Source organism: Podarcis pityusensis, assembly GCF_964106645.2.
Source record: "Podarcis pityusensis genome assembly, chromosome: 2".
NCBI classification, from domain to species: domain Eukaryota; kingdom Metazoa; phylum Chordata; class Lepidosauria; order Squamata; family Lacertidae; genus Podarcis; species Podarcis pityusensis.
Window position 1 is genome coordinate 128,210,570 of NC_138029.1, and position 13,049 is coordinate 128,223,618.

The following is a 13,049-nucleotide window of genomic DNA, read 5'->3' on the forward strand; positions in this document are numbered from 1 at the left end:
TTTTAATGTTTGATGTATCATAGTATTTTAATATTCTTTTGGAAGCCGCCCAGAGTGGCTGGGGAAACCCAGCCAGATGGGCGGGGTATAAATAATAAATTATTATATTATTATTATATTATTATTAGAACAGTTACATGAGAAGATGGATTTGAGGACTGTTGGGATCGGAAAGTTTGGACAGGCAGTGGGTACCTATATAGAACCCACTCAGGAATTAATTCAGGAGTGTGCTTTGACAGATCAGATGAGGGAGGAGGTTGTTGCTGGACCTAGTGAGGCAGAGATGGAGGGAACTGTGGCCCAGCAGGAACATGAGTTGTTGGACTTGACGAATGAACCTGGAAAAAGCCAGATTTGGAGAGACAGTTCTGTTTGGCTTGGAGATGGGGGGCTGGATAGACCCCCCTATGCAGGGATGTTTTGATCTTTCAAGTCTGGATTTGGGCCGGGAGGCGTTCGGAGTTGTGCGGGCCCTTAACTTTGGAGGGACTTTGAAACATGCTTTTAAATACCACATGGAGTTCAGTGTTGACTTTGGAAAAGGGGCTTATCTGTCAAGAAGGGACAAAAACATTGTCAAGCTGGAGTCTCCCCGAGTGAAAGGAGCAAAAGACAAAGTAAAGCACAGGTATAAATATGAAGAAGATCTGCGGATGGGACATGGAAGAGATCCAAGGGCCTCGGATATAAGGTTACCAGGTTGATGGACTAGATGGATGGGATAGAAAGGACTGACAAAACCCGAGACCAGGAGGAAGAGACGTTGGATGAAGATTGGAAGAAAGTTTTAAACAATTCATTTAGGAAAATCTTGTAAAAGTAAAGAGTATTAGAAAAATGTTGGAATGAAATTATTTGGCTTTAGCAGAAATGTTAAAAAGAATTATGTAAGAATATGTCATGGTTAAGAGAATTTGGTATAAATAAGATTTAAGTTTTAGGGCCTTTTATGGTAAGATAAGGTTAAAATAGATTAAGGTAATTTAATGACAGAATATTATGAAAGATGGAAAGGATTTGCTGAGATAATTAACAACTAGAATACAAAAAAGGGAGGTGTGAGGAGGTCGATGAAGCAAGGTAATGACAGTTAATGATTTGGGAATATTGGATTTGTTTTTAATTTTTTTGTCTATTTTTGCTTTTTGATTCTGATGTATTATGTGTTTTGTTTTTTTCTCTTTTTGATCTTGTTTTTTTTATTGATTCGTATTGCTTAAATGTTACTTGTTTTTTCCTTCTTTTTTCTTTGTTTCTTTGTAATCTTAAAATTCTCAATAAATATTATTTAAAAAAACAACAACAGAAGAGCAGGGTCAGACGGTCCTTCATGGGCTTGTGGCCAGGCAACTTGGCCTCCTCCTGAGTGATGAAAGTCCTTTTGGGCATCCTCTTCTAAAACAGCTCGGTCTCGTCGCAGTTGAAGACCTGCTGTGGAACGTAGCCCTCCATCGTCACAACCTCCAGGAACTCCGCTGCAAAGTCTTCAGCCGCAGGAACATCAGAACTGGCAGCCTCTCCATGCCTGACCACGCTGTGGATTCCAGATCTCGTCTTGAACCGGTCAAACCAGCCTCTGCTTGCCTTGAAGACTTCTGGCTCGCCTGAGGTTCCTGGCTGTTGCCGGACGAGGTCTGCGTGCAAGGCCTTGGCCTTCTCACAAATGACGGCCTCAGTCACTGTCCCCTGCACGCTGCTTCTCTTCTAACCAGATGAGCAGCAACTTCTCCACCTCCTCCAGAACAGCTGGGCAGTTCTTCACGATCCTGGTGACTCCCTTGGCTACATCAGTCGCAAGGATCTTCTCCCTCATCTTCAGGATGGTCCCGATGGTCGATGGATTCCTCCCGTACTTCCTGGCGAGGTCTGTCACACGCATTCCACCGTCGTGCTTCCGGATGACCTCCTTCTTAATTTCCAGCGTAACCTTCTCCTTCTTCCTCTCGCCGGCCTCTGCAGCAGCAGTCTTCTTGGGCCCCATGGCATCACAGCTCCTACCTTCGCAACCCCCCCAAAAAAAATAAATAAATCAGTGCTTCACATCCAAAAAATTCAAAAGCACCAAACCTCCCAGAAAACACACAAGCTTCCAGATTCTTGCAAACCCCTCCCCAACACCAAGTCCTTGAATTCCAAACACCCCAACCCAAAATCCAAAAACCCCCAAAAAAGTTTTAAAAGTTTAACTTACCAAATGGCTGCAAAAGAAGTTTTGGAAAAGCTTCAAAAATCACAAAAGTCTTCAAAAACCTCAAAAAAGGCTACCACACCGCGTGCTATGAGTTGCTCCTCAAAGTCAAGTCACAACTGCACCTCTTCAAGCAATGCACCCTGTATTACTGTAACGGTTTTAAGAAAAAGGAAACAAACTTGCAAGACGTTTTCGTCTTGCGAAGCAAGCCCATAGGGAAATTCGTCTTGCGAAGCAACTCAAAAAATGAAAAACTCTTTCGTCTTGCGAGTTTTTCGTATTGCGAGGCGTTCGTCTTGCGGGGCACCACTGTAATCATTATTGAACAATGATATAGGTCTATAATTTTTGATTAGTGTTGGATCTGCTCCTTGTTTGGGTATCAGTGTGATAAATGCTTCTTCCCATGATTTTGGTATTCTTCCTTCCTTTAAAATTCCGTTTAGTACTGTTTCATTGGTTCTGATAATATATCTTCTAACTTCTTATAAAATGCCGCCAGTAATCCATCCGTACCTGGGGACTTTCCTATCATTGCTTTTGAAATTGATTGCTGCACCTCCATCATCGCTGTTGGTACATTTAGTTGTTCTATTTCCCAATCTGCTATTGGCGGGAGTCTATTTTGTGCTATGTGTCTTTCCATTTCCTCCTCTTGGTCTTCTTCTTTTGCATGGTAAAATTTCCTATAGTAGTTTACAATTTTTTTGCATGTTTCTTTAGGATCTTCATTTATTTTTCATTTCTCAATTACTCTCTCTTTTTCTTCTTCAATTGCCATGCAAGTAGCCTACCTGATTTATTGGAACTACTGGAGAGGTATAGAAATGGGGCTTCTGTTGGGAAGGGGACGCCCCATTTGTGCTTCTCCAGGGACAGGAGAATCCCTGCAGGGCCTCTGAGGCTCCCTTTGCTTCTTCCTCTCTCCCAGGACCCTGCAGCTTCTTTTGGCTCCTTGACTCCTCAGGAAGGATGAAAGGGATGGATCCTGCAAAACTAGCGAAGATGGAAGGGGGAAGATGGACGGTTGACCTGGTCAGGTTGTCTCCTGCATCCCTCCCCACAACTTCTGAGCGTTCCCACCCAGGGACCTCTGAGAGATCTGGTGAGTCCCAGGGGAGGGGAGATGGGGACGTGGATGGATGGAGGGTGAAGAGGGGAAGCTCTCTGGCCAGAAATGAGATAAAGCAGGGATTTTGCTGTGGGTGGGGCCCCCAACATATTGGGAGGCTTCCCCTCCAGCCAGAAAATCTCTGCAGGGCCTCAGGCTGCCTTTGCTTCTTCCTCTCTCCCAGGACCCTGCAGCTTCTTTTGGCTCCTTGACTCCTCAGGAAGGATGAAAGAGACGGATCCTGCAAAGCTAGCAAGGATGGAAGGGGGAAGATGGACGGTTGACCTGGTCAGGTTGTCTCCTGCATCCCTCCTCTCAACCTCTGAGCGTTCCCTCCCAGGGACCTCCGAGAGATCTGGTGAGTTCCAGGAGAGTGGAGATGGGGACATGGATGGATGGAACCGGAGAGGTATTGGGGCTTGCTCAGCTAGGGGGTGGGGGTGGGGGAGGCAGATGGAGATGGAGAAGGGGAGCACCTTTTCGGGCTCCTCCACCTGCCTGCCTGCCTGCTCCTTTTGTCATCTGCAGGCAATTTGAGCCAGGAATAGGTCACAGCTCCCCAGTCACCGTGATGTATTGGCAGCTCAAAAGGTCTAAAACCAGTTCTGTGATCTGAATGCCCTGCCAATGTCAGACAACTCACTGATCCTGCTTTGCAGTTTGAATGCAGATGGGGCCTCTGTGTGTTGTCTTTTTCTTTTTGGAAAAACTTTTTATTTTATTTTAAAAACAAGGAACATAGGACTAATAAATGATACAGATATGTAGACTAAGCCTTCGCATGCCATTTGCATATCAAAAAAAGCAGAATAAATTTGCAGGAATATCTATAACATATGGTTCATCATTAATGGTCAGTGTATGAGTTCTGGGTTCATGAATTGGTTTGAACTGAGTTATAGTCACTTTTCTCTTCTGTTGCTAATGAAAAAATGCAGTCTCCTCAAAGTGAAGAAAGTGATTTACCTATAAATTTAAATTTAGACCAACCAGATTGAGGCAACAGCTGATGGGGAGTGTTCAGGTGAAGGTGTTGCTGTTTGTTTCACAGACGAGACGTGGACGTTCCATACATACCTGTATGTGATGAACTTCAACTCTTTGGCTGGAGACCAACAGCATCTGGGATTCTAATATCCCCCACCGTGAACACAGAATGGAGGGATATCAACTGTTTCCTCTCTAAATGTTCTGCGTCTAGTCATGCCTTTTAAAACAATGACCAGGCTTGTCTGAACCACCCAGGCCTTCTTAAATGCCAGCTTCAGAGTTTTTAGGGAAGTTGATGTAAATTCTGTCAGGCTTGTTGTTTTTGCTTCTGTTTGCATTTGATTGACCAAAGAGATGACTGACCTTGGAGATGGAGTGGATTCCAGGGTTGAGCCAGAACAAAATCCATTCCAGATAAAAGCCAAGCAATATGTCAGTAAATACCAGCCAACCAAAACAGTGAAAACTGTAGAAAGGCCCCACATCTAACTATTTTTAGTTCTTCCTCTATCACAAGCATTCATTAACTTGGTTCAATGATCTGGAGCTCCATTTCTTCCTGAGGCTCTAATTCGCTTCTCTCTTCATTGCAGATGGAGATGAACTGGAAGGGAAGAACAAGGGGGAGCACAACAGAATCCACATAGCGGAGAAGTCAAATAAACATTCAGAGTGTGGAGAGAACATCTGTCAGAGCTCCCATTCCACCTCCCGTCAAAGAAAGAGCTTCGTTCAGAGGGATAGCCTCACTGCACACAAAAGAGGACAGAGCAGGGAGAAATTGTATCAGTGCTTAGAATGTGGAAAGAGCTTCAGTAACCGCCGGAATCTCACTTTCCACCAAAGAATTCATACAGGGGAGAAACCATATCAGTGCTTGGAATGTGGGAAGGACTTCAGGCACAGTAATACTCTCACTTCCCATCAAAGAATTCATACAGGGGAGAAACCCTACCAGTGTTTGCAGTGTGGGAAGAGCTTCAGTCAGAGGCACACACTCACTTCCCATCAAAGAATTCATACAGGAGAGAAACCCTATCAGTGCTTCAAATGTGGGAAGAACTTCCGGGAGCGGACGAAACTCACTTTGCATCAAAGAACTCATACAGGGGAGAAACCCTATCAATGCTTCGAATGTGGGAAGAACTTCCGGGAGCGGACGAAACTCACTTTGCATCAAAGAACTCATACAGGGGAGAAACCCTATCAGTGCTTGGAATGTGGGAAGACCTTCAGGCACAGTACTACTCTCACTTCACATCAAAGAATTCATACAGGGGAGAAACCCTATCAGTGCTTGGAATGTGGGAAGAGCTTTCGTCAGAAAGGTGGTCTTGCTTTGCATAGAAGAGTCCATACAGGGGAGAAACCTTATCATTGCCTGGAATGTGGGAAGAGCTTTAGTCTCAGGCACAGTCTCACTTCCCATCAAAAAACTCATACAGGAGAAAAACCCTATCAGTGCTTTGAATGCGGGAAGAGCTTTGGGGATGGGGCCAAGCTCACTTTGCATCAAAAAACTCATACAGGCGAGAAACCCTATCAGTGCTTGGAATGCGGGAAGAGCTTCAGCCGGAAGTCCACTCTCATTTTCCATCAAAGAGTTCATAGAGGGCAGAAACCGTATCACTGCTTGGAATGTGGAAAGAGCTTTAGTCAGAAGGTGAATCTCACTTTACATCAAAGAATTCATACAGGGGAAAAACCTTATCACTGCTTGGAATGTGGAAAGAGCTTTCGTCTGAGTGGTGATCTCACTTCCCATCAAAGAATTCATACAGGGGAGAAACCCTATCAGTGCTTGCAATGTGGGAAGAGCTTCAGTCAGAGGCACACACTCACTTCTCATCAAAGAATTCATACAGGAGAGAAACCCTATCAGTGCTTCAAATGTGGGAAGAACTTCCGGGAGCGGACAAAACTCACTTTGCATCAAAGAACTCATACAGGGGAGAAACCCTATCAATGCTTTGAATGTGGGAAGAACTTCCGGGAGCGGACAAAACTCACTTTGCATCAAAGAACTCATACAGGGGAGAAACCCTATCAGTGCTTTGAATGTGGAAGGAGCTTCACTGTTAGCTCCAGTCTCACTTCCCATCACAGAATTCATACAGGGGAGAAACCCTATCAGTGCTTGGAATGTGGAAAGAGCTTCACTAATAGCTCCAATCTCACTTGCCATCGAAGAATTCATACAGGGGAGAAACCCTATCAGTGCTTGGAGTGTGGAAAGGGCTTCAATAACAGCCACCATCTGACTTCCCATCGAATAATTCATACAGGGGAGAAACCCTATCAGTGCTTGAAATGTGGAAAGAGCTTCAAAAGCACCTACCATCTCACTCGCCATCAAAGAATTCATACAGAGGGGAAACCAAAAAAGAGAAATAAAACAAAAAATATTAAACAACCCTTATACAGTGGTGCCCTGCAAGACGAATGCCTCGCAAGACGGAAAACTCGCTAGACGAAAGAGTTTTCCATTTTGGAGGTGCTTCGCAAAACGAATCTCCTATGGGCTTGCTTCGCAAGATGACAATGTCTTGCGTGTTCCTTCTGGTTTTTTCCCCTCCCCCCTTTTTCTAAGCCGCTTATCAGCTGATCCGATCAGCAGATAAGCCGCTAAAAGCCGCTAATAGCGCTAAGCCGCTTATAAGCTGATCCGATCAGCAGAAAAGCCGCTAATAGTGCTAAGCCGCTTATCAGCTGATCCGATCAGCATATAAGCCGCTAAAAGCCACTAATAGCGCTAATCCGCTAATCCTTCAATGGGCTTGCTTCGCAAGACGAAAAAACCGCTCGACGAAGAGTATCACAGAATGGATTCTTTTCGTCTTGCGAGGCACCACTGTAAAATACAATTGTATAGAAAGGAAAAAGGTGGGGAAATACACTAAAAATACTGTTTATGACCTTTGTATCATATATATCATATCATTCGTCAACATATAGAAAGGCAGGCTCTGTTGGAATTCTGCCTGGGTCAGAGGAATGTGCCACAAGCGTTGGTGCTTTATGGTAACAGGCTCCCCCACTTCTCCCCTGCATGACCCCCTCTTCTCCCCGTATCCCACCCTGAGAGATCCTTCCTTCCCTGCGTTCCTTGCAGGTCCCTCGCACCTCCAACTCTCCTCTTCCTATGTGTGTCCTCCTAAATTCAAAATAAAGAATCTTAATATAAAAAAATACAAAAAATAGATGATGATGATGTTAATGATAATAATAATAATTTATTTATACCCTTCCCATCTGGCTGGGTTTCCCCAGCCACTCTGGGCAGCTTCCAACAAAATATTAAAATACAGTAATCAATCAAATATTAAAAGCTTCCCTAAAGAGGGCTGTTGGATTACTGCCTGAGTCCGGCACATTTCCTCTGTGCATAAATTCTTCCAGGCAGCAGCAGAGCGAGCAGCGAGTGCTTTCCGTGTGAGATAAAGGAAAAGTCCACGCACTGTTTCTTCTATCTAAACACCACTTACCCCAAACACAGACCTTCACAGAACTCCCCATCAGCAAGGTTCCAGGCAGAGGGACAGTATTTCAATGCAACTAATCCAGCCCGAACACTCTGACACACATGCTGGAAACAGATGTCTAGGTGCTTGGTCCTGGCCTTAAACTGCCCGGATTCTGCCAACTTCAGACAGAGCTGATTGTCTTCCAAAACAGTGACAGGCAAACAACTCTCTCCGCAGATCTCTTGAACCAAACACACATAGAACTCCAGTTCCCTGCAAATCTCAGAAAGCACACTGAACTCAGCCTCAGTAGATGAGAGCGCTATGAGACTTTGCTTTCGGGAACTCCACCCAACCAAAGAGCTCCCAAATCTTACCACCATACTGGACATGGACTTCCTATCTGCTAGATTCACCCAATCACTGTCTACCCAGCACGTCAGCTTGATGTTGCCCTTGACTGACAGCTTAAGGCAGAATTCTTTGGTATCTTCCAGGTAACGCAGGACCCATTTGATACCATTCCAGGCTTGCACACTTGGGCTTGAAGCTTCCCAGCTGAGCAGATTAATAGCAAACGCTATGTCAGGTCTGTTCCACTGGGACAGATATAATAGGCTACCCAGAGCTGACTGGAAGACCTCAGTGTTTTCGAACGCAGCACGTTCTACTTGCTGATTGTCTTTCACGTAGCTAGTCTCCTTGGGTGTCCTAACTCTTGCACACTCAGACATTTGGAGCTTCTCAAGCAGTTTCTCAATCTTACCCGTTGTGAGGGAGAATACACCCAGAGACTCCATTGAGCTCATCTCCTCCTGCATTGCCTCATGCCATTTGCTGGCTTCTTCCTGAGGCAGTTTCTGAACATCCTCAAAAGTTTCAGGTTCACACTGAGCCACACCAACCCACACACTTGTGGCTTCAAACCTGTCAGGCAGTTTGCCCTTTGTGGCTCGGGTTGATCTCCTCAGTGTGAGCTCTGGTACCCTCTGACCCACTAGGGCCAGCTAGACCACCCCCAGTGTCAGAGAACTCCCCCTCTGATCTGCTGCGTCTTTTGAACCTTACAGCTGGACCTGTGGGCAAGGACAGCTCACTCTTTGGCTCAGACTTGACAGTAGCCTTCGGAGGGGTTCTGGGTCGCTCCTGCTCTGGACTCTGTTCTTCACCAACAGGATCAGTTCCCTCCTCTTCCTCCTCATCTGAGTCAAGAAACTGTTCTGAAAGAGCATCTGGGTTACCATGGATGCGTGCCCACCCACTTTGCTCACAAAACTAAGCACTGCTGCTCACAAGCAGCCGGGACTGGTTGCCATCAGGATATGCAAACCGCCACCCTCTGGTCCCTGGTTCATATCCCAAAAAGATCATTTTCCTGGACCTTGGGCCACCCATTCTGCATTTGGCCTTTGGGATGAGGACCCAAGCCTCACAGCCAAAAACACGTAAGAAATGCACTTTGGGCTTCTTACTGTGCAGCAGAAAATAGGGCGTGTCCCCTACAGCTGAATGAAACGCGATTCTGCGTGAACGCAGCAGCCTTCCAACACTCAGCCCAAAAGCGCTGTGGGAGTCCTGCGTCAAAAAGCATGGCAGCCACAGCCTCTTGCAGTGTTCTGTTCTTACGTTCAGCAACACCATTCTGTTGAGGACTGGGTGGTGCTGTCAACCTGTGACTGATTCCCTTCTGGAGGAAGAAATTCTGCAGGGCAGACCCAGTAAACTCCGCCCCTCTATCGCTCTGAAAGCTAATCAATTTTGTATAATATTTCAACTCTGCCAATGTGATCCAATCTGTAATCAGTGCAGCAGCTTCCCCTTTGTGTTTAATCGAAAAAACCGAGGAGGTCCTCGAAAAATCATCCAAAAGAAGCAAAATGTATTTGGACCCACCCAGACTCGCTACTGGCACTGGGCCACACAAATCTGCATGGAGTAGCTCAAAGGGCTTGCTTGTCTCTCTGCTAGACCTGGGATATGAGCATGTTTTTACCCTGGATTGCTTACAGGCTCTGCAATCTAAAAACTTATCACATCCCTTTAATTTACACCACTCTGTACACTCTGGGGCTTTTTTGACATAATTCCAACAAGAATGCGCCAGTCTTTGATGCCATAAATGAGCGCACCCATCGTGTGGCGGGACGTTGGAGCACTGCACCTGTGTTACCTCAGGGGGGTCATCATCTGCAATAGGCACCTCAACCACAAACAGCTTATTCTTGCATTCAACACTGAACAGGTGTTTCCCATCCCTGGAATTTCTGGAACCACAAAAGCCTGAACCTCATGGTCAAGGAATGAACAGTACAGAGTCCCAGACAGGGTCAGTGGGCATCTGCTTCCATCTGCCAGTGACACAAATCTTCCACTTTGCACAGTCTTGCAGTTCCGAAGAAGTCCAGCCGATGGCACTCAAGTGTGGGTAGCGCCTGTGTCAACAATAAAGGGGACGCTGGCTTCTGGTCTGGATGCTTTCACTACTGCCATTGAAGCAGCCAGATGATACAGCGACGTCTTCTCTTTACTTTCACCTCGGTTGGGACCTTGGGAATTTTTCATATGCCTGGCCGCTGTTGAGGAGCTCCTTATCTGCATTCCTTTCTGGCTGACCTTCGGCTCCTGAGCCTCTGCAGGGCAATCTCTCACGAGATGCGACGTAGACCCACAGCGAAAACAGCGCTTGGAGACAAAGGCTTTTACTGAGTCCTCACTGCTTCTTGCTGCTCCCCCCTTTCTTGGGGTGCAGCCTGTGCCTTCTCTCCCCGCCCTCTGGCGTTTTTCCTGTTCATCAATGTATCTCCCACGAATATAGTCAGTCGTCAGCTCCGCAGGCAGCATAACTTCCATTGTCAGAACCAGGTTCTCATAACTCCTGTCCAAAGAGCTCAGCAGAGTGGAAGCTTTCAGCTCACCTGGGAAAGGTACATTGAGCTGACGCAGCTTAGTGAAAATGGCCAGCATCTGCACAATGTGGTCACGTACCGATTCCCCTGGGGACAGTCTCTTCTGAAACAGGTAGCGTATCACATGGATCTTGGCCCCAGCTGTTGTGCACTGGTGGACCCTCGTTAAAGCTTGCCAAATTCTGTGACAAGTCAATAAACCGTCAATGTGAGGCAATTGCGAAGCCTCCATGGCCATTACAATACGGGACGTGGCTTTCTGATCCTTTTTTGCTGCGCAAGCAACCCTTTCCACTTCGGCCGCATTGGCCCCTGCAGCTGCCAGTACTGGATCGGCTTGGGGGCACTCCCAGAGCTGCTTGCCCATTAACCAGTAACGAATCTGGCGAGACCAGTCGTCCCAATTGTGGCCATTTAGCCTTTCAAAAGGCACATTGAAAGATTCATGAGATTGCTGCTGTGCCATCTTCCTGGGGCTTTAAGCTTACAGACGCTTTCTGCCGGCCGGTGCTTCAAAGATGCTTCCTGCAGCAAGCTCCGCTTTCGCCAGCGAAATCACGACTGCCTCAGCTTCAGGCAGGCTCTCAGAGCTGGACTTTGCTTCTCACACAGCACAAAAACGTACAGCCAGAACCGCTTGGATTACTGCCTGAGTCCGGCGCGTTTCCTCTGCGCATAAATTCTTCCAGGCAGCAGCAGAGCGAGCAGCGAGTGCTTTCCGTGTGAGATAAAGGAAAAGTCCGCCTGCTGTTTCTTCTATATAAACAGCCTTTATTTACATCAGTAGGTAAAATAACAAACAACCCTCGGACACATGCTGTGTGTCTCTCTCCCGGACAGAAGTGAAACTGTTTCACACAGACAAAGAACCTGCAGCTTCCCTTTACGTAGGAAGCTCCTCCCCAGATGTAGGACATTCAGGAGGTTAACCCTATTATCACCACACTCCACAAGGGCTGCCTTCAGATGTCTTCTAAAAGTCTGGTAGTTTTTTCCCCATTTGACATCTGTTGGGAGGGGGTTCCACAGGGCAGGCGCCACTACCAAGAAGGCCACTATCGAAAAGGAAACTCCCATCTCCGTCTGAAAATCATCTGTAGCAACAATTATTCATAATTTGCACTCCAGAATAAACCCAGCTGTATTTAGTATCCAGCCTTTTTCCTCCTCTTCACCAAGATGACACTTTCCCTACATTTCCCTCTTAACCAAATCTTAACCAACTCAGACAATGCAATATGACTCTTATAAGGATCGCCCCCAGTTCTAAAAGCAGAGTTTCTGTCCTTCAAGAATCTCCTAGCCTCTCCCGTCATCCAGGGCTTCCTATTCGGATACAACTTAACATACCTTTCCCTGGTGCATTTCCTGTGCCGAATCTAAGACCGTTGATGTAGAAGTTTCTAGATCTTGATGGTCAAACATATTCCAATCGGTCTCCTGGAAATGGTCCTGCAACTGCTGAGAGGCTCCCTCATGCCACACCGTAACCATCCGGGTTTGTAGCTGGCCTTGTTTCCTGAGGGGTGTGTACACTGGTGTCAGAAGCAGGGACACATGATCTGAACCACCGAGGTGCGCCTCATATGCCCGTCTAATGTTCATATACACCTTGTCAAGAGTATTTTCTCCCCTTATTGCACACTCAATGTGCTGATGGGATTTTGGGAGTGCTGCCCTCACATCTGTGTGAGTGAAGCCCCCTGCAATAATCTGCACTGCCTCCGGGTATCTGCTCAATTTAGCATTGATGTTTTCATGCATAGTGCGCACCCCGGAAATGATCTCTTTCAGCTTCTGCCTTCTGGAAGAAGGTACAGGGTTATAAAGATTAGGACTAGCCACCTGAGGAACAGTTTCTATCCAGTTGTGATTTTGGTTTTAAATGCAGTGTAAGGTAGTCTCTATGGGAGTATATTGTATTTAATTATGGGGTATCAGGGACGCGGGTGGCGCTGTGGGTTAAACCTCAGCGCCTAGGACTTGCCAATCACATGGTCGGCGGATCAAATCCCTGCGGCGGGGTGCGCTCCCGTTGTTCGGTCCCAGTGCCTGCCAACGTAGCAGTTCGAAAGCACCCCGGGTGCAAGTACATAAATAGGGACCGCTTACCAGTGGGAAGGTAAACGGTGTTCCTTGTGCTGTGCTCGCTCGCCAGATGCAGCTTGTCACGCTGGCCACGTGACCCGGAAGTGTCTGCGGACAGCGCTGGCTTCTGGCCTATAGAGTGAGATGAGCGCACAACCCTAGAGTCTGGCAAGACTGGCCCCTACGGGCAGGGGTACCTTTACCTTTTATCAGTTTTTAGGGGGCCAACCAGGTTGGGATAGCTGGGATAGCAGGCTTGTTGGTTTTTGAATGGCTGATGTACATTTTTTCAATTT

At 46.7% G+C, this 13,049-nt stretch overlaps 2 protein-coding genes across 2 annotated transcripts in view; one reads left to right on the top strand and one right to left on the bottom strand.

The window, feature by feature from the left end:
- LOC308465792 (uncharacterized protein) overlaps nt 1-13,049 on the bottom strand; it is a 430,090-nt gene that overhangs the window by 324,854 nt on the left and 92,187 nt on the right. The window lies entirely within an intron of this gene.
- The window catches only part of LOC308465694 (uncharacterized protein), a 386,527-nt gene that overhangs the window by 276,791 nt on the left and 96,687 nt on the right, over nt 1-13,049 (top strand). The window contains exons 8-9 of the mRNA XM_080985781.1: nt 3,126-3,299; nt 3,490-3,663. Coding sequence (XP_080841907.1) covers nt 3,126-3,299; nt 3,490-3,663 — 348 coding nt within the window. The remainder of the gene's footprint in view (nt 1-3,125; nt 3,300-3,489; nt 3,664-13,049) is intronic.